Raw genomic sequence first — 21930 nt, 5'->3', positions numbered from 1 at the left:
AGGTTGGATGAGGGATGCGTTAAAACGACCGGATTAAGGTTGGATGAGGGATGCGTTAAAACGACCGGATTAAGGTTGGATGAGGGATTTGTTAAAACGACCGGATTAAGGTTGGATGAGGGATTCGTTAAAACGACCGGATTAAGGTTGGTGAGGGATGTGTTAAAACGACCGGATTAAGGTTGGATGAGGGATGCGTTAAAACGACCGGATTAAGGTTGGATGAGGGATTTGTTAAAACGACTGGATTAAGGTTGGTGAGGGATGCGTTAAAACGACCGGATTAAGGTTGGATGAGGGATGCGTTAAAACGACCGGATTAAGGTTGGATGAGGGATGCGTTAAAACGACTGGATTAAGGTTGGATGAGGGATGCGTTAAAACGACCGGATTAAGGTTGGATGAAGGATGCGTTAAAATGATGATGATCATAAACGGGGTTAAAACGCATTGAAACAACAAATTAAACGATGAAAACGTTAACTCGTGTGTAACTCGTTAATGGAAAGCTGTTCTACAGTCAATGAACCTCTGTTCTAAACAGAACTCAGTACTTGTTCTGCTGTTGTTTCCTTCTGGGCCAAATCCCTCTCGCTTAGAGAAATAGCAGATCCGCAAAGCTTGTGGCTCGGCTATGTTTGCCGAATGTGTGTCGTCGTCCCCCGGGGGGGGGGTGATGCTGCATGGGGGGGTTTGAAATGGTTCTAAAGCCCCCCATCCCCTCAACGGTACCTAAGGGCGTTATAGCGAAGACACACCAAACGGAGATGGAGGTGATAGATATACAGCTCTCCAGGGAGGCTCTGCCTAAAGCAAGCGAGCGCTCACTCCGCCGTCGTCATCCGTTGATTTACACATTAATGAATGCCCTTGAGGGCCATTGTGTGCCTCATAATTAATCCATTCTGGGCGGGGACCCTTTTTTGGTGTTCATAGCATTATGTTATGCTTCATAGCTATTGAAAAATAGCAGATCTACAAGATCGTATATAGGTTTTTAGAAAAATCTTGAAAACGTGGCTCAAATCTTTGAGCGTATATTCTTTCAGAGTGAACGTTTTTAACTCAAATCGTTGTTCCAGGTTCCTGGAACAACATCTTTTCAGATGGGGGGGGGGGGGGGAGGGGTGTCGGCTAATTACATGTAATTTTTGGGGTCCTTGACATGAAATATTGAGAACCACTGATATAGAAACATAAAAATATTTTTTTTAAATTTCGACGTCAGGCCTAAATGGGTTAAGGGAGATCCTTCCGCAGGCCGCTATTCCGATATGCCACCACTATAGTGACGCAGCACAGTCATGCATGAATGATAGCGCGGTTTTTGGCATGCTACAGTATTATAAAAACATTTATGTTACCGTACAGAAGACATGGCTTTTGACGTAAACGTTTGAAGGCATTCCCGATGTACAGTATACATGTCAGCTATTGTGATGCACTGCATGGCGATTTAACATTTATTGTTAAATAATTATAGTGGAATCACTCAATCACAGTTTTTATGAAGCAATCTTCACTCTGCGTCCTTTATCCATGCTTATGCTCACCACTGTGTGCACACACACACGCACACGCACACACGCACACACACGCACGCACACACACACACACACACACACACACACACACACAGTTCCTGACTCACCATTCACCGCAAGTGCATGCTTACAGAAAGGCTATAGAGTGTGTATCCTACCAATGATCTGCGTGCGTGCGTGCGTGCGTGCGTGCGTGCGCATGTAAGAGAGTGAGAGAGACACATGAAAGCACTGAGGCAGGACATGTCATGTTTCTCAACCAACAACAAAGAAAACTGTTTTCTCTCCATCTTGGGTGGAAAGGGCTTGGTTGGTTGTGTATATTTTTGGCATCTGTCACAGATTTTGTTATTTCTGTACAGAAGCGTATTGCGTTCTTTCTATAGATATTTCTCGCGTGATTGCGAGATCTTTTTCTCAAACTCGGCAAATTCATTTGCAACCCCCCTTATTATTCAAGTATTTTTATTGTTTGCACATTCAAGGACAGACAACCGATACATGACAACAAATACAGAACAGATGCAGAACAAAACAACAACACCAACACATGTATAGATATAACATTCTGAGATGCAATGTAAAAACCAAAAAAACTGTATATTAATGAAATCAACTATAGCTGAAATAAAATACCCCCTCCCCCATTATAGCATAATTCTATAGTTTCTTACTCTAAAACAATGTGGCTCTTTGAGGATGTCTGTATAGTGCACACGAGGAAAAAGATCACGCGAGAACCCGGAAAATATCTTGTTATATAGTTTACAAGCAAAAAGATCATAGAACGCCGTGTTTAGAAAATGCATCCCTCCAGAATCGACGTAATACACTTCAGTATATATTATTTGCATGTTTTGGTTGGTATTGCATTGACCAAGACTGGGAATGCTTGATATATACCGTATGTATAATAAACATATGTATATATTTATTTATTATGCATGCAAGGCTATTATGCTCTTTCTCTCTGTCTTTTCTTTCTCAACCACGACGAGAAGGCCTTCATGATTAAAAACATGTGTTGTCTCCTGTCTTGTCTGCCTCCTCCCCCCTGTGCCTCCTCCTCCCTGTGCCTCCTCCTCCCTGTGCCTCCTCCTCCTCCCTGTGGCTCCGCCCACCAGACTGCGCAGTGTGAAGATGGAACAGAGAAAGCTCAACGATCAGGCCAACACCTTGGTGGACCTGGCTAAGGTGAGGCTGTGTACCAGTGTTGTTTTCATCGACTAAAACTAAGACGAAAAATGTTCGTTGGCTACCTTTCTTGAAAGTGAAAACTATTCAAGATACTATAGGACTAAAACTAAAATAGAAATTCTCTGCCAAAAACAACACTGCTGTATACCATCACTTGCTACACGCATAAATGGTAAATGGTGCATTTATATATAGCGCCTTTAATCCAAGGCGCTTTACATATATTGTGCATTACCATTACATTACCATGCATTCACACACACATCCATACACTGATGACAGAGGGAACCATGCAAGGCACCAACCACACCTGCACATCGGGAGCAATTATAGGCGTGCAGCATCTTGCTCAAGGACACTAACTCAGTGGTGGAAAGTAACTAAGTGCATTTACTTAAGTACTGTACAATTGTGAGGTATTTGTATACTTTACTTGAGTATTTCCGATTTCCAATACTTTTACTTCTACTCCACTAGATTTCAGAGCCAAAATGTTTACTTTTACTCCACTACAATTATTTGAAAACTTTAGTTATACAAGTTACTTCTGAAATTTTAATTTTGATTAGAAAACATAGCCTGCACTTCAAATATATATTTCGGGCCATTTGAAAATAGCAGATCTACAAGCTCACAATGCGATGAGACGCATTGCGGCTATTTTCAAAAGATTTTGCACACTTGTGAAATGGGACATTCTGCAATATGAGTACTTTCACTTTTAGTACTTTAAGTACATTTTGATGCCGATACTTTTGAATACATTTTGAATATGGGACTTTACTTGTAACGTCTACATTACAGTATTTATACTTTTATTTATACTTTTACTCCTTAAGTAAAACAATTGAGTATACTTTTTCCATTACCGTCTGGAAGTGAAAAAAGGGCACCTTGTGCAGCGCGTGGTACCGGCCGGTATAGCGTGAGATTTATAGGTTTTGGGGCATTATAAATAATATATTAGAAGCTTTTTTTTATCAAGAATTGATCAATTTCCACATACTGTACAGTGTACCAAAAAAGGGGGGGGGGGGGGGGGGGGTTTCAAAAGGGAACATTGCTGTCCAGAGGGCAAGGGCAGGTGGTGCTCTATAGCACCCCCTAGTGTCTATCTGTGCACGCCACTGCTAGCTGTCGTCCATGTGCGTCACTCCCTTGAGCTGATTGACGTGGCCACGACACAAAACCCATTATGGGCTGCATTTTGGAGGTTGTTTTCCTCTACATGCTATATAGAAACTAAAAACATGACTATGACATGGCTATATAGTCTATAATAAGCAGCCGTATAGTTAATAAAAGAGATCTATATAGTCCGAGACTGAAGAGCCATGCAGAAGACATGCGTGATGATGCTCTCTGCAGGGTCTGATCTCGAGCGTGAGATCAAAGCATGAATCTACACAATTCCCGCGCCTCCGCATGCAGAAAAAAGTCCCCTGAATTATAAATGAACCGGTCGCGCGCGCACACACGCACGCACAGGTGAACCCTGTGTGTGCACCACTTCAACTGGCCCGCGCTGCTGGAAACAGCTGACCCTGCAGCAGAGTGGGGAGGGGGTGGGGGATGTGGGGGTCAGCTTCAGCTCCAGGTTTCAAAGGGGGAGCGGAAGCCTCCTGATCATTTGTGGCATTTGCACTGCACTCCATGGCTGCCTATTTTAAAATGTTAAAGGCTATATGCCTCCTTTAATGTGTGTTTACTTGCCCTTCTTCCTCTGCATGGCTAGTCAATGCGTGCGTGCGTGCGTGCGTGCGTGCATAACCTCAAAGTGCAACAGGCTACAGCAGTGCACTGTAGTGTACCACCATGCACCCCTTTGAGTCCTACATACCAAATGCCACATGGCATATGAAGTATAGGATTCATTTGAGGAGTGAAGAATCGCACACATAGCCTACTGTTTTGTTGAGGTGACTTCCTTAAAGCACTGTGGTATGCGGCATTTGAAGGTTCAATAAGGTTCCATGCTATTGAAATTGGTAACACCTGGGATTCGAACTCGGGTCGCCCGCACGGCAAGGGACAGTGAGGTCGTATAACCGTTTAAGAGGAATTCCCTTCACGAGAAAAGACGAAATGACCTATACCTATAGGTTCCATCCTGGAGGCAAATCTTTCCTGTGATAAAATGGCCACCAAAAGTCAACCAAAGAACAATGTTCTTGTGTAGGATCTGCTCACTGGTCAGCAAAAATACATGAAGACGTTAACATGGAGCAAGGTTTCTTCGACTATGCATGACTCATGGTGCCACAGCACCTCAGAGGCCCTTAAAACAAGGCTCCAGACTTCCCAACACAAACTAAAGGCTACTACTTTTGGCCTTTCTACCAGAACCCACCTCACCCCTGCTCATTTTGATAGGTTGGAATGGCTTAGGGGTCGACGACAGAGTACAGGAACTTGCAACGGGCCTGGTCTACAAGATTCGCTGCACCACCGAGATACCCATGTACCTGTCTAAATACTTCCTTAATGTTCAAATTGTTCAATTCTTACATGCACAAGTCTGAGATGGGTGTGTGTTAGAGTTCCCCCAGACGTAGCGGTAGAGGCAGAGATCTGGGAGCGTCTGGATGCAGGCCACTCCCATCAGTGACGCATGCCCCCCACTGTAGAGAATACGTATATACGTCTGTGGGGCTGGTTGTAGTTGGAGATAACGACATGGCCATTGGACGTTAACGACCAATTAGGGTTTGAGTAAATGATCCTCCTTGTCGTTTAGATCCGAGCTCCTCGTTTAATTAATCAGTGTTCTTCCTGACGTGCCATCATTCATGCTTTAAGACAAGTTTTAATACATGCTATTATCGTGTATAGCCTCTTTCAACTGTCGGAACGTAGGCAAAAAGAAAATGTTTCATTGCAGTACGGTATATGTGTCCGACTATGAAGATAATAATGAACAGTAGTACAGTAACACGTACAACCTAATGACAATATATAACATAACAACTAGTGTCTCACAGAAAAGACAGGGTTTGCGGTGAGCCAGGCTGTTGCCTCTCACAATTTCAAAATGCTTCCGTCATACAGTCTGGAGCAGCGGAAGCTCTACTACAAAGAATAAAATATAACAGATAGTATAGCCTCCTCCACACTTCCGTTGCGTCTTTACTCTTTACACGCAAATGTATCCTGATATAAATAGAAATCATCTCAGCTTACTGTATATATACTGTAGCTTGCTGCTTGGCAGAAATGGAAATAAAAAAATAAGCTCTATAAAGATATGTTCAAATATATTTTCGTGAATGGAAATGGCAGCTTCCTTTTTTTTTGGGGGGGGGGGGGGGGGGGGGAGGTGTTGTTCCAGACTGTATATACTGTAGCATTCAGATATTGTGGAATAGTTGTCTGGCTATACACTATAAGGGTGAGCTAACGCAGGATCTCTTTGATGCAATGTCTGTTTGATCATACCCTACTGAACCCATTCTGACCTGAGATCAGATTCATACGAGGTTTCCACTGGACACACACTGGTCTGATGAACCCATTCTGACCTGAGATCAGATTCTAAAAAATGTCAGTCGTTCTTCGATTTTTCAAAAAATAGCAGACCTACAAGCTCGTATCGCGCCACTCGGTGGCGCGATATGAGCTTGTAGATCTGCTATTTTTCAATAGCTAAAGCATAACATGATGCTAACACCAAAATGGATTCCCATTCAGAATGGGTTAAACATTACAAGCACTACGAGCTTGTAGGTCTGCTATTTTTGAAAAATCGTGAAAATGTGGCGCAAATCTTTGAATATATATTCTTTCAGAGCCAACATTTTTAACTCAAATCTTTGCTTTTGGGGCGTACCTGGAACAACACATTTGCGTGCCTACATATGATATTGGGTGTCCTTGAAATGAAATAGTTTGAGCATCACTGACATAGAAACATAGGTTTTCAGAAAAACTGTCATGTTTTAGACGATATTTGTAGAATCGAACTTAGGTCTAAATGGGTTAACTTGAGAACTGTACTCCACTCTCAATCATAATATAACCAACAAGCTACTATTCAAGAGATTTGTGACAATTCCTGTGATCAGCAATTCAGCATGGAGGACTATGTTGTACCATGAGTGACGAGGGAAGAGTCACACTGGTTCACTGGAACACTGGGCTATATGTGGGTATTAATATTTCAAACATTTGCCAAAAAGCATTTGTTTTAGCTTGAAGATCTGCTATTTTCACAAGTTTGGGTCCCCGGGGGCAAACATCTACAATAAATGTTTTGGGGTCGCAGGCTAAAAAGCTTGGGAACCACTGATTTACTATCCCAACAAGTTCATTGTTGGTCTATATCAAAACACAGAGATTTGCTATTTTCAAAAGTTTGAGGACTTGGAAATGGGAGATTCTGAATAATGAGTATAGGCCTTCATTTTGATGCCAATACTTTAGTACTTTTGCTCAAGTCAATTTTGAATTCACTTGTAACGGAGTATTTATATAATTGCAGAATTGATACTTTTACTTAAACCATTTAGGACTAGCGCGATTAATCTTTTTAAATATAAAATGCCTTCGAAATCCCAAACTAAGTTTCCTGAAAACGTTCAAATATTATGTTACGCTGCTATTACTGTAGCCTACATACAGTAGCAACAAGATCCCCAAAAGGCCTTCCCGTCCTGAATGGGTCCAAGTAAAAAAACTGTGAGTACTTTTCTCCCATGCACCACTGACTTCTCCCCAGGCACGTCCACACATAGGCGCTATGAACTTGTAGGTCTGCTATTTTTGAAAAATCGTGAAAATGTGGTACAAATCTTTGAATATATATTCTTTCAGAGTGAGCCTTTTTAACTCAAATCTTTGCTTCTGTGGGGGTCACTGGAACAACATATTTTCAGATGGGGGTCAGTCAGTGGCCAATTAGTTTCTGGGGTCCTTGACATGAATCTTTCAGAATTTTGAAGATTTTTTTAATTTCGACGTCAGGTCTCAGCCCCTGCCTCTCTCTAACGTTCTCTGCACGCCCCTGTTGTCTCCCTCCCTCCCATCCTCCTCCTCCTCCTCCTCCTCCTCCTCACAGACCCAGAACGTGATGTACGACCTGGTGTCGGAGCTGCAGGAGCGCAGCGAGGAGCTGGACAAGCGCATCGGCACGCTGGAGGAGAAGCTGGACTCGGTGACGGGCTCGCTGCAGGCGCTGCCCTGCCTCATCTCGCAAGCCATAACGCGGCAGCAGCAGGACTTCCTGGACGGCTGGATGCACAGATTCCGCTCCGGTGGCGGTGGGGGTGGTGGGGGTGGTGGGGGCGGTGGGGGTGGGGGCGGTGGCGGTGGCGGCGGCGGCGGCGGCGGCTCAGAACCGCGCTCCTCGGAGCGCTCGTGGACTTCCTCCACGGCCGCCCGCCACCGCCGGACGCGGTCGCCCTCCACGGCGCCGCACACCTCCTCCGACAGCGGGTGATATATATATGACGAGCGACGGCGACTTCGGGAGGGGGGGGGGGGGTCTTCGGTAAAAAAAACCTCTGGTTGTATTAAGTGACTCGGAGAAGAGAGTCATATGGGGGGGGGGGTCCCATATGCTGGACCCCCCCCCCCCCCCCCATATGACTCTTCGAGAGGCACTTAATGCAACACCACGCCCCTGGCAAACACGCACCCCCCCCCCCCAACCTTCTCCTCCCCCTCCTCTCATACAAACTGCCCCCCCCAAACCCACTGCAGTATAGGGAGTGTATCCTCGGAAGTATACAGCGAGCGGGATTTGGGGGGCGGAAGTATATATATACACCGCTCGAGGAAATGACGTCGAATTAGGCTTTAACAAATTCTGTTATATATAAACGTTCTCCGTGATTGGTCGAGAAAAAAATCTGTTGTGATTGGCCGAAAAAAATATCGTATTGGGGGGGGGGGGGGACGACGACACACACTTCCGCCGATGCACTCTCTCTGCCTTATAGGTCCTGACCATGCATGCAGGCTTTTCTCTTCGCAGATGAGTATAAGGCTTGCTTCATGGGTGCCGAGCTTATAGACCCCCCCCCAAACCAAATCATCTGCCATCTGAAATCCTCTCCTCCTCTCCCTCCTCCTCCTCTCCCTCCTCCTCTCCCTCCTCCTCCTCCTCCTCTCCCTCCTCCTCCTCCTCCTCCTCCTCCTCCTCCTCCTCCTCCTCCCCCTCCTCTCCCTCCTCCTCCTCCTCCTCTCCCTCCTCCTCCTCCTCCTCCTCCCCCTCCTCCTCCTCTCCCTCCTCCTCCTCCTCCTCCCCCTCCTCTCCCTCCTCCTCCTCCCCCTCCTCTCCCTCCTCCTCCTCCCCCTCCTCTCCCTCCTCCTCCTCCTCTCCCTCCTCCTGCTCCTCCTCCTCCTCCTCCTCAGAGTGACTCTGTTTCGAGTCACTACTGAACCCGTGTCGTATACTGACTCATCCATTCCTTCATACTCACCCCCCCCTTCACTGCCAACCCCCCCCCCCCCACCCCCCAACCACACCCCCACTCCCACCCAACTCGATTGCCAGACATCAAATCCGAAACCCAATTATCTCCTGTGACCGCGTCACTCTCTCAGCACAGAACTGAATCAGAGCTACTCCAAAAGAACAACGGAAGGAATGAAGACTCAAAACAGGGAGAATCACCCCCCCCACACACACACACACACACACACACACACACACACACAAATACGTGCAATCCCCCACCCCTTCCTAAATAAAAACAAACAAAAAGAAAAAAAGGATAAATAACGTGACTTAAAAATAAATAAAAAACACAAGATACAGTAGAGATATGGTTTATGTTTTAGCCATTGTATGGCTGTTCAAGTTAGCTTTTTTTGTAAAAGCCCTTGTATAGTTCTAAAAACAAAATGACTGAGTTCAAGGGTCGCTGCTGGGGTGAGAGCTGGCTATCACACCGGAGAGTCCTTAAAACCACGAGCGGCGCGGGGGGGGGAGGTGGGTTGGTTTGCGGAGCGAATGGGGGTTTACTTGCTGGCCCAATCGCAGCCATGGAGGGCCGAGGAGTCCATCCCGAAAATCCGTCCCATCTGTCCATCCGACCATCATGTTCGTTTGGCTAGAGGGAAGGAGGGGGAGCGAGTAAAAAAAACAAAAAACAAAACAAAAAAAACATTGGACTTCCCTTCAAAAGACAATAGTGTGTCATGGGTTTCTGGCCAAGGTGACAGTTTCGAGAGAGCCATGTTCGTATGCCCGGAAGCTCCGAGATCAGCGCATCGGTGTTTGAACCGCACTGACGGACGGTTGGGGGATGGATGGGGTCACGCTAAAGAAGAAGACAAGGGGATGCACATGGCATTACTACTGAGTAGGATAAATTTACACAAATGCCAACTTTAAGGTTTCAGTTTCCTTGTTCTTATACCAAGGGAAAGTTGAGAGCGACTATCTTTTTTAGTTACATATTGAACATGTGATTTTTCAGTGCCTGAATGTACAAATAGTAGAGGGTTATTTAATTACTAATTTCAGAGCAAGTTTTTTACGATGTTAACAGTCTGAATACAAGCATTGCATTCCTTTTTCAGATACATTCCTCTCCAAAAACTCAAAGAAAAATGTCTTAATGTATTGCATAACATTGCCTCCATTATCACGGTAACTCAATGTTTAGATTTTTTTCCCCTTTTTCTATTTATACTAACACCTTAAAAATGAGAAAAGATCAGAGAGAGAGAGAGAGAGAGAGAGAGACACACACATTTGTGGATATCTTTGTTAGAAAGAAATATGTTCACTTTAAGCTCAATGCTGCACAAACACTCATACACAAAATAACAAATATGATGTAGTCTATCCTTTTTCACCACACAATCAGAGCTTCCACTGGTCTGCAGATAATGGCATATGGCTTGAGGTCTACTGGGATATTTTGTCCACACGGGCACAAGATAATAGCCGAACTGAGAAAGCTATACCCTTACCCCTTTGCATGGATCTGTGCAACAACAAAAAAGATGGAGCAAAATTAATTTTGGATGGCTTGGTGATTTAATTTAATTTAATTTATTTTTTTGGTTTGTTTTTTTTTAATTTACGATGCTTTACTTTTATTGGTTTGTTTTCTTATTTTTATTAGGATACCTGTTAGGATTTCTATAGCGTCGCAGAATCTAGAGAATGTGATATACTGTATGACACAACGCATTCCCTGTTTAAAATGACGTGAAGAAAAGTTCATGATATTTAAAAAGAATCCTGAAAGAATACAACTAAAAGTGCTGAAGACGTGCTCATACTATAAGAGCAGTGAATTTGGTCCCTCGGTGAGCCAAACATAGTACATTATACATTGTACATTAGAGAACATATTTGGACTATACTGTAGGTTAGAATGAAGAATTTGTAAAACTGCTAAAGACTCATAAAACATGCTCGGCGTAGAGTTGTGGTGATTCAATGTGAACATTTTTTTTGTTTGGGGAGAAAATACACAATCGTATAGGATTCCCACGGTTTCATCACAATTTCACAATTGGAGCACGTGCAAATAACTTGTGCCGCCGCAAGCAGGACGTATAGCTGGATTAGCGTGTTTTAGCATGCTGTATAAAAGTTTGTATGGTAGATAGTCTGTCTGCATTTGCGTAGAACCAAAGGCCCCGTTTGCCCAAATGATAAATCTTTATTCTCTACAACCCAGTGGATCTTAATTATAAGCTGCTTTTTTTCTTAACCACTTAAACCCACTTGGCTGAACAGGGTCCTCCATGGCTCTATATATCGACTACTATAGTATTTCCCTTCACAACATCTCTGAACAGCTAATAGACAATCTATACGAGCTTGCCAGGAAAAAGGGACGGAGTATATAGGGGTGGTTGCACACCGGCCGCGTTTTTCGGAAAAAATCTGAATTCACGCCCGGTGTGTGGAGACCTTTAATGTGGTTAAACTATAGGTCAAAGCCTGTGCTGGCCAAAAGAGACCACTTAATTTAACCCATTTAGACCTGAGGACGATTGTCTTCTATATAGGCTACTGTACATCCTGACAGTTTTCTGAAAAACCTCATGCTTCCACGTCTGTCGTTCTCAAACATCTTCATGTCAAGGACCCCCAAAAATATAAGTAATTGGCCGCCGACCCCCATCTTGAAAATATATAGTTCCAGGGACCCCCCCCCCCCCCCCCCCCAGAAGCAAAGATTTGAGTTTTAAAAAAAAGTTCGCTCTGAAAGAATATTATATATTCAAAGATTTGTGCCACATTTTCACGATCTTTCAAAAATAGCAGAACTTACAGAGCTTAAGTAGCTTGTAGACCCGTTCCAGTGTGGGCTAATAATAACACATTCAGGTTACTCTGAATGGGACATAATCCAGTATGGATCTTCTAGGTGTTCTTTTTGTATTACTTGAGTTAATGAAGCATGAGTCTGTCACCCACTCGCATCCGATCCCCCTCACTCTAAGAGCTATACACGCTCCAATAGGCCTCTTCAATATGAAGGGACCATGTCACTCCATTACTGTCTCCGCATGGTCTCGGTGTCAATGAGTGCCCTTCATATCAGTGAGTCAGGACGCTTGGACGCGAGTGTGGGGACTCGCCGCTTGATTATGACCTCAACTGCCCGTTCCGAGCGTATATATATATATATATATATATATATATATATATATATATCCGAGGTCTCCACCTTCTTCATTACTATGGGCGATTTAATGTCTTGTTTGTCATCTGTCATCATTAAGAACATTAAGAACTAATCCTCAATCGTGCCCCATAGAAGATTCCCAAAGGGGCCTGCGGCGAAGAATATTTTAGTGGTTCCAGAGAGAATGCGGAGAAAGAAAGAAAGAAAGAAAAAAGAAAGAGCCGGGGAGCCTCCAGGGTCATGCCCCGTGTTGCACTTAGTGTGTATAATATTCTGTTACACCAGGAAACATCACAGATGCTCCAGTGTCTTCATCCAGAGAGAAGAGTGTCTTCCCCCAGAGAGAAGGGAGAGAACTGTCAGTATTAACCCATTTAGACGTGAGGCAGATTTAAAAAAAAAACAAGTCTTCTAAATCCTAAACGTTTTCTGAAAAATCTGTTTCTGAATGTCAGTGGTGCTCAACCTTTTTCACGTCAAGGCCGCCAAACATCATCTGTATTTGGCGCTTAGTCCCCGATCTGAAAATATTTTGTTCCCCCAGAAGAAAAGATATGAGTAAAAAAAAAAACGTTTACTGCAGAAAGGATATACAGCATATGCAAAGATTTGCACACAGATCTACAAGCTCGTGCCGCGATATGAGCTTGTAGATCTGCTATTTTTCAAACAGCTAAAGTTTAAAATAATGGTTAATCCATTCTGAACGGGCACCCATTTTGGTGTCAGCATCATGTCGTGCTTTAGTTATTTAAAAATAGCAGATCTACAAGCTCATATCGCGCCACCGAGTGGCGCGATACGAGCTTGTAGGTCTGCTATTTTTGAAAAATCGAAGAACGACTGACATTTTTTTAATCTGATCTCAGGTCAGAATGGGTTCATCAGACCAGTGTGTGTCCAGTGGAAACCTCGTATGAATCTGATCTCAGGTCAGAATGGGTTAAAGTGCAGGTTAAAAAGCTATAAGGCGACACATGATGCGTCCTAAATGGGTTAAGGACTTCCTTCCATCCTTCCTCGAGAGGGAGAGAGTGATGACGATATAGAGAGAGAAAGAGGGCGGCATAGAATGAAAGACATGAGACAGACGTCCATTTTGAGCCCATGGGGGGGTTTGGGGAGCATGAAGGGGGGCGTCCCGCCATGAATACGACCTGATTGTAGACGTCACAGAACACATGGGGCAACTGCCGGGGGATATCCGACGACCACGCACACGCACAAACACCTTGTCATGCAGTATAGGAGAACAATAATATGCAGTATAGAGAGGACAATAAGGTCTCTTAACCACTTCAACCCTGGCGAGCGTCCCTTTGTTTTGGGCAGGTCAAATTAAGTAGGCAAATCACACCCCCATACACTGACACCGAGCAAGACAGGAACGCCCCAAAAACGTCACATCCGGTTTTAGCCCGGGGTAAGAATTTTCTATGGCTGCCAATGCAACTTGGTCCAATCCTTAATCACATACGGACAAACATCTATGCCGATCGATAATATGATTAATATCTAACTTGCGGAGGTAGCGTGCCTTGTCCACGGGCAACAGATCTTTCAACGTATGGCATTGCAAATACGTTTGATAATCGCTACTCTGCGCAATATTGTTTTGAAAATGCCGCAAATTGCATTGCAGTGAACGAGAGCAAATCACAACTTCCCCCGGGGGTGGGCGGAGTCGAGGGCTTGACGCACCTCGGTGTCAGTGTATCCACACACACACACACACACACACACACACACACACACACACACACACACACACACACACACACACACACACACACACACACACACACACACACACACACACACACACACACACAAAATAAATACGCGAAAATACCCTGTAACAAAACTGTACAAGCGTATACCGTCCGTATACCGATTATTATTTTTAAAGTTCCTTTAAAAATAATCAAATAAAAGAGGGCTTAAGTGGTTAAACTTATTAGTATAATGTTTTTATTTATTTTATTTTATTTCTTGTTCAGTGCATTTTGTTTCCCCTCCGATGGTTTATATAGGTTGCTATTACTACTTTATAGTAATCCTGTCATAGGTCACTCTCTTTTTATCCAATCAACAATGAAGAACTTAACTGCCCAATTAATGCCATTCCAATGAATTTGATGGTGATCTGATGGTTGCTCCATTAAATAAAAGAAAAAGAAAAGAAAAAAAAAAAAAAGGTAAATAATTACAGTCACAACTCGGTCGCATAGTGAGACGACCGGGACGTTCATGACGGCATTCTGATGATGGTATAAAAGTCAAGTGACTAGAAGTCCATCCCACAAAATGTTTTTACTGTCCAGAAGAGTAGGCTTTCCTCCGTAGAGCAAAAAGGCATCAGGATGTACATCTACTAAACAAAAAAAACAGAGTGTGGGGGGAGAAAAGAAAAGAAACCCCCCCCCCCCCCAAAAAAAAAAAACGTGGAGAAAAAAAAATGTAAACCGTCATTGTTCTGTGTACACTGCCACATAAATACATTCTGTACGTAGTAGCACTGGAATAAATCAACTTTTAATGGATGGCAAATGGGTTTTACATGGTATGTTTCTCTGTATGCTGTACGCTGTTCCTTCATTTTTGCAGGTGAATTTTGTCCTAGCAAGGAGAGACATCAAGGTCAAATCATTAAAGACTATCTTCAGCTACGTATGGGCGCAACTCTCATCTTTTTTTGGGGGGGGGTTGGGGGGGGGGGGGGGGGTGAATGGTTCAATTCTTCACATCAATACATGTAGGCCAGTCAATCTAAGCTAAAAATCTAAGTACCTGGCCCAAAATAAATCGTAATCATTCATTCAAGGTTTTTTAGTCATGTGCTGACCTCATCACATTTGGGCACATTTGGGCAAGTGGCTAAGAGCGGCGCTCACTTCGCACTGGTGTGGTTTTTCTAGTTTCTTTATTTCTCCTTTGGTATAGCCCAGATTAGTAAAGCCAAGCTGAACTTAATTAACGGAGAGAGCTGATTCATATAGTCACATGGTGGTGTTGCACGCAGAAAATAGAAAAAGCTCAACCAACCCATTGTGGTTGTGGGAAGTACCTGTGTGAAGTAAGTGGTGCAACTCCATGTGGGGGTCCCCGGAACTTCCAGTTCCGCAGGAACGTGCCCAGGGTGCAGGCCCTGCGCGTGTACTGTACTGTACTGTACTGTACTGTACTGTACTGTACTGTACTGTACTGTACTGTACTGATACACCTGAAATTATACTGTATAGTCCAGTGTTTCCTAAACTGTGGTGCACGTGCACCCCTTGTGGTGTGCGAGCACCTTCTAGGGTGCGCGACATGAAAAGGCTAATGGTGGTGCTTTATTTTAAAACTATTAACATATTATGCCAATATATGGCAACTTGGCAAGTATATGCAGAATATAGCCTATGCTGCAGTGCATATACGTATATAAGGCACACACAAAGCTACTTAATGAAGTGGTTGCACCACTTAAAAATGGGTATACCCTGCAGGCTACTGGCAGCCTACGAGTGTGTATGCACTATGCATGCACTTAACTGTAACTGGAGGAGCATGTGTCCCCAACGGGCATCATTTCCAACAGCCTTGTTGATTAATTAACATTATTATATTACGCACGCACGCACGCACGCACACACACACACACACACACACACACACACACACAGTGGGTAGTATAGGGCAGGCCACACCACACCCATTAATGTTCAAACCTTGCTTAACGAGCAGCTATTCATGTCCAAATGGATAAATGATGCTCAGCTTGGTTAATTATCCACGGCCCAATCAGCTTGTGGCAGCATTCCAATATCCCATGGGAGCAGCAGGTCACCCTGTACAGTTACTGTACAGTTGCTACAATACACTAGCCTGCTATGGTTACACAGTAGCAGCATAGCAGTTCTCGCAATACTCACATGAGACACAGGGCTTCTTCGTCATGTCCTCCATTATATGTTCTTTGTGTTTGTCCTTTTATTGATGTGTGAATGTGTGTATGTATTATAGTTCTCTTCGGGCCCGAAACTTAAGGCCTGCGGTCCTAAACTGGGCCCTAACTGATCAGGCCCGAGGCCCGGCCCGGCTATTTAGCATTGATTTTAGGCCCTAAAACATCGGGTTGGGTCGGGTCGGGTCGGGTTCAGGCAGAGTTTAAGAACTCTAGTACTGTATGCGTGAGTGCGTGCGCGCGTGCGCGTGCGTGCAGCCGTGCATGCGTGCATGCGTGTGTGCGTGCATGTGTAAAGTCTTGATCCAACTCTTTAGTTTACACTAATGTTTAAGGAACAAACAGTAGATATTGGATGACCCGATGAAGATCAAATAGATCAAAACGTTGTCAGAGTTTGTTTTGTACCTGTGGTGTGCAACAGGGCTCCATCCAAGATCTACTGACGTTTCTTTAGCCCAGCCTGTCGATGTGCGTATTCTACGCCCGCTCTAAGAAACAGTACTAGTACTAGTACTGAGGACAACTCTTTGACTTTGAAAAATGCATTCATTTATTTCATTCCAATAATATTGTGCACTCAATGTATCCATGGACAAAGTCGTGTGTTCATGTGCATCTGTGTTGTGGGCTGGCCCACCATATGTTATGCTATTCCCAGCTGGGGTTTTGGTCTGCATTGTCAGCACAGGACATGCAGGACAAGACCAGATGAAGGTACCTTCAGGGCAAGGCAAGAGAGAGAAAGAGAGAGAGAGAGAGAGAGAGAGAGAGATAATGAATTATCCACAGCCCAATCAGCTTGTGGCGGCAAGCCAATATCCCATGGGAGCAGCAGGTCACCCTGTACAGTTATTGTAGTTGAGCGCAAAAGAAGAGACATGCACCCATCGACTAATCTAATATACGGCAACCTTCCCCGTGTTTCTTCACTAGTCCGATCCAGAAGACCACAGTTTGCTGGCCACTGCTACAGAGCAGACCAGAGGTAGAAAACTGTCGTTCCCTGATGTCATCGCTAGGGACACAGGCATCAGTAAGCAGGAACTGGGGATGGCAATGAAGGACCGGGGAGTCTGGCGTGATATTGTGAAATCCACGATCGCCACCGCGGTCGAAAAATGATGGTGATGACAATACACTATAGCCTGTAGTTGTTGCTACAATACACTGTTGCTATACTGTATGCTACAATACACTAGCCTGCTACAGTTACACAATAGCAGCACAGCAGAACTCTAGTACTGTATATAATATTATGTGTGTGTGCGTGTGTGCGTGCGTGCGTGCGTGCGTGCGTGCGTGCGTGTGCACAAAAAGTCTTGATCCAACTATTTAGTTTACAGTGTGTAAACTAAAGAGCTGGTGTAAACTTTACACTAATGTTTAAGGAACAAACTGTAGATATTGGATGGAGCCCGCACACCGTGCGTGCGTGCGTGTGTGAGTGTGTGTGTGTGTGTGTGTGTGTGTGTGTGTGTGTGTGTGTGTGTGTGTGTGTGTGTGTGTGTGTGTGTGTGTGTGTGTGTGTGTGTGTGTGCGTGTGCGTGCGCGTGCGTGTGTGTGTGTGTGTGTAGGCTATATCTGCAATTTCCCTATAAGTTATGGATGAGCAGAGACAACATTTACAAGAACTGGTGTTTTTTGTCTTCCAATCTCTCTAGGTCGTCCTCAGACGACCTAGAGACTCCAATAGTGCTCTACTTGAGGGTAGAAATGACCTTGGCCATTTACAGATGTCGCTGGTGAATTACATGTGTGCAGAGATCTCTTTTAATTCAAAATATGAATCCAATTAAGTGTCCCTGGCTGTTCCGGGCACCTATATGACTTTTGAACTATAAAAACAAACAAAAACGGAACCCCCTCAAGGACCACTGGTGGTCCCCGGACCAGCACTGGTTGAAAACCACTGCTCTAGACGAGCGTTGAGGATGCACGCCAAAGGTGGTGATTGTGGGAAAATAATTTGATCTCTCCCCAGGCCAGGAATGTGGAGGAGAAGAGCGGCGGCATGCATGCAGGTTTTTTTCGTGAATCTTTCAAGGACCTACCAAGAAAATCATAAAGGAACGATCAGAGACCCCGTTAAATTAATTCTGCGAATGTACAGGTATATGGCTGTTAGGGGGAAACCACCAGAATACCTGTCTGTTATGTTAAAAAATAATACTCTCATACAATACAAAGGGAAGAAAGAGTCCTGCATACTACTACAACCCTTTGACTTTGAAAAGACAAGCGGGGAGGGAATGAGATTGCAGGGTGTGGACTGGAGGATCACCCCGGGGTGTGAAAAGGTCCCTCGGGGACGATTCAGCGAGAAGGGGGGAAAGTCATTCATTGAATTACATGCCTACTTTGCTATTATCTGCTCGGTGGGTTACTTGCGAGCAGCTGCATTATGCTAAACGCCCTCCCTATATCACTTTCTGCTAACGTGGTTAAGCATACACTGTGGGGAATCAGCTGGGATAGGAGTATTGATTGATCCAAGCGGGTCCGTTTTTGAGAGTTGGAGAGGAAGGGGCGAAGAGCTGCTTCTGTTCAAAGAATGATTATTTTTGTCCTCCATTTCGGCATCCATCTCTCTCTCTCTCTCTCTCTCTCTCTCTCTTTCACTTTCACTTTCTTGGTTCTCTGAGATGTCTGATTTTAGCTGCATGAACTGATATAGATGAGCTTGTCTGCAGCAGGCTGCCATATAGCTTCGCCATTTCATTTTGCAACGAAGGTGAAAAGAACCCATTTTAGCGGCTGAGCCATGACCCTGTGTGTGTGTGTGTGTGTGTGTGTGTGTGTGTGTGTGTGTGTGTGTGTGTGTGTGTGTGTGTGTGTGTGTGCGCGCACACGCATGTGTGTTCCTAAAGCATTTGTCCTCCACTTGACAGAATCGCTCTATAGCCAAGGCCATTGATTTAGATCTATGATCATATCTTGCTCGCCTTTTCAGAAAAGTCGCACATGAAATCTTTCAAATTTGTAGACTGGTTTTCTCTATAGTCTTCTATATCTAATACACTACAGTAATATTGAACGCTGACAACGTCACTCTGTGACTCGTCTAAATTGGAATTGTGTCATCTTATATATCAACTCCTACACCAGCCAATGCCATCAAAGTTACTAGCGCCATTGATCTATATAGGAGAATGTCCCCACTCCCCATCAGTGTTGATTTCGTCGACTAAAACGAAGACGAAAAATGTTCGTTGACTACGTTTTTTCACTGACGAAAACTAAATGGAAACTAAATTAAAACTAGATAAGATATGATGACTAAAACTGAGACTAAATATACTGACAATTTAGTCAACAAAGAAAAACTAGACTAAAATGTTAGGAAGGGGACTAGTGGACAAGAGATCCAGTATAAGTCATTTTACACTTGGTTGCAGGCTGAAAATAGCAGATCTAGATCGGCTATTTTCAGCACGTGTAAAATCAGTCTTTACGACGGCATCAAGACCCGCCAAAATACATTTTAGTCAACTGTAGATTTAGTCGACTAAAATCTTATGATATTTAGTCGACTAAAATGTGACTGAAACAAAATGAAAACTGTTGAAGAGACTATGACTAAAACTAAAATCAAAATGTGCTGCCAAAAACTACACTGCTATCCCCATACAGAAAAGGATCAGGGACCGCGCAAAGCATTCACATCAACAGTCAACAACATACAAAGTAACGTAGAAACGCACCAAGGGTGTAAAAGATTATCATCTCTTCAGAGCAATGTACACAGTATTGACCACATTTCCCACTGAGTTCCACTAACATTCATGAAAATGGTAGCCATAGCTACTTTAGTAAGTTGTAGATCAGGGGTTTTCAACTGATTTAGACCCAGGGACAACCATCCTGACAGAGCAACCAGCACTATTGTGTCGGGTGGGTCTATCATAGAACCACATTGATTGATTGATTGATTGATTGATTGAATATTTTATTGGCAGAAATGTAAACAGAGTACAGTCAAACACAAGGATATGACAGAGGGGGGAAAAAAAGTCCTTGCAGTCTTGTTTCCATTCAAGTCCTGGGTATTCAATTCATATTTATGACGTGAAACAACAAAATTCATCTTCCCATTGATCCTGACAATAAAGACAACTTATAGCCACCCTCCACAAGTGCCTTAATTGCTGACCTCAAAAGCTGGATGCTAAAAAACTTCCTCCATCTTAAAGATGTACCGCCATTGACATAGATCTTGTTATATTTAGTAAGTGTGACCCAAGTGCACAGCAAGAGAGGAGGCGTTGTTCAGATCGTTGGTCAGTCTTCAGAGAAACAATCACCACGGCAAAAAACAACAAAGGCAGGAGCTTCAAAGTTGAACAGCTGGGAAATAGCTACGTAAGGCTAAAACTGTAACTAGCTCTATGACTCAGTTTAACAATACTAAGGCTTGAGCTGTACTTTACCATACATGTTGACCTGTGAAGCTCTGGCGTGGAATGAAGGGCAGACTGGATTCTTGTAGAGGCAGTGCTTGATTGCAGGATGGAAGACAGGTGCAGAGGATTGGTGCAGGAAAGCAGGTGTGCTGAGTAGAGCCATGTAGTAGTCAGTGAGGGGGGAGTGGCTTGCATGTGAAGGTGAGGAGGAGTGAGCCGTAACAGATCTACGTCAATTAAAGCCTATTATTTAATCCAACGCTTAACGCCATTGGCGTAGCCCTACGGCAATTGCGCTTTCGATCGAACAAGCCATAATGCTACTTACATTAGCATCGGGTAGCTAGCTGTTGTTGTTATAACACTGGGTCGCCCATCCTAGATCTTCGGCTGTTCGGCACCATAATAGTCCATTCTATCTGTTTCTTTCAATCGTTTCTTTGACGGCACAGAGCCGACGATGTGGAGCCCTCCAGTGCCCCGGCATAGATCGATTTGATAAACAACAGTTGAACGGGACCCGTTTAACTTCCTACTTTATTCTCACTTCCGGAAGTCTGGAAATGTGGCTTTTCAAAATAAGAGCTCAACTGGGAAAAATGCTGGCGTGCATTAGATCATAATGTATCAATAAATAAAGTGTTAACGACACAAACTCTGAGGTGATAGTGTTTGTTCCCCCTCTCGCCAGAGCCCAAATAGAAAAGGACCGTGGCCCCTTAACCATAAATCTCAGGCCCACTGTCAAGAACTTAGGTGTCACCTTTGATCCCGACCTTAACTTTGAACAGAACAAGTCATTCAATGCTCGTTTTCATACTGTGGTTCATGGATTCGTACATCAAATATCCACAAAATTGACACCTCATGAAGAAGGAAGCAAACGTACGCGAAATGAGCAACCACCGCAATTTTTACCTGCAGGATCTCCGCTACTGGAAAAATACAAAGGTTGTAGCAATTTCCCTTTAATATTTTTTCTGCTGCTTATTGTATTTAGCTGTTTATTGAAATGTTTTCTGCTGCTTATTTTCCTGTTTGAATGTGTACAGCACTTTGTAATGCAATTTTGAAAGGTGCTATATAAATAAGAAGACCGTACGGTGGACTCCATGTTGCTCCCTGGAAGGAAAGAAACATGCGCAGTTGAGACCAAGGACTGTCTAAAGAGGACGAGACCAGAGGACCGTACGGGCGACGCCATGTTGCTCCATGGTGCTCCATGGAAGGAAAGAAACATG

The 21930-nt window shown here is 44.0% G+C and overlaps 1 protein-coding gene across 1 annotated transcript in view; it reads left to right on the top strand.

The window, feature by feature from the left end:
* LOC310871124 (uncharacterized protein) overlaps window positions 1-8175 on the top strand; it is a gene marked incomplete at both ends in the record, with an annotated part of 92283 nt that extends 84108 nt beyond the window's left edge. The window contains 3 exons of the mRNA XM_083782613.1: window positions 2628-2738; window positions 7795-8005; window positions 8048-8175. Coding sequence (XP_083638739.1) covers window positions 2628-2738; window positions 7795-8005; window positions 8048-8175 — 450 coding nt within the window. The remainder of the gene's footprint in view (window positions 1-2627; window positions 2739-7794; window positions 8006-8047) is intronic.
* Between the last annotated feature and the right edge of the window lie 13755 nt (window positions 8176-21930).

This window comes from Protomyctophum parallelum, assembly GCF_964188405.1.
Source record: "Protomyctophum parallelum genome assembly, chromosome: 14".
NCBI lineage: Eukaryota > Metazoa > Chordata > Actinopteri > Myctophiformes > Myctophidae > Protomyctophum > Protomyctophum parallelum.
The sequence above is the reverse complement of the archived record's forward strand: the minus strand, read 5'-3'. Positions and strand labels throughout refer to the sequence as shown.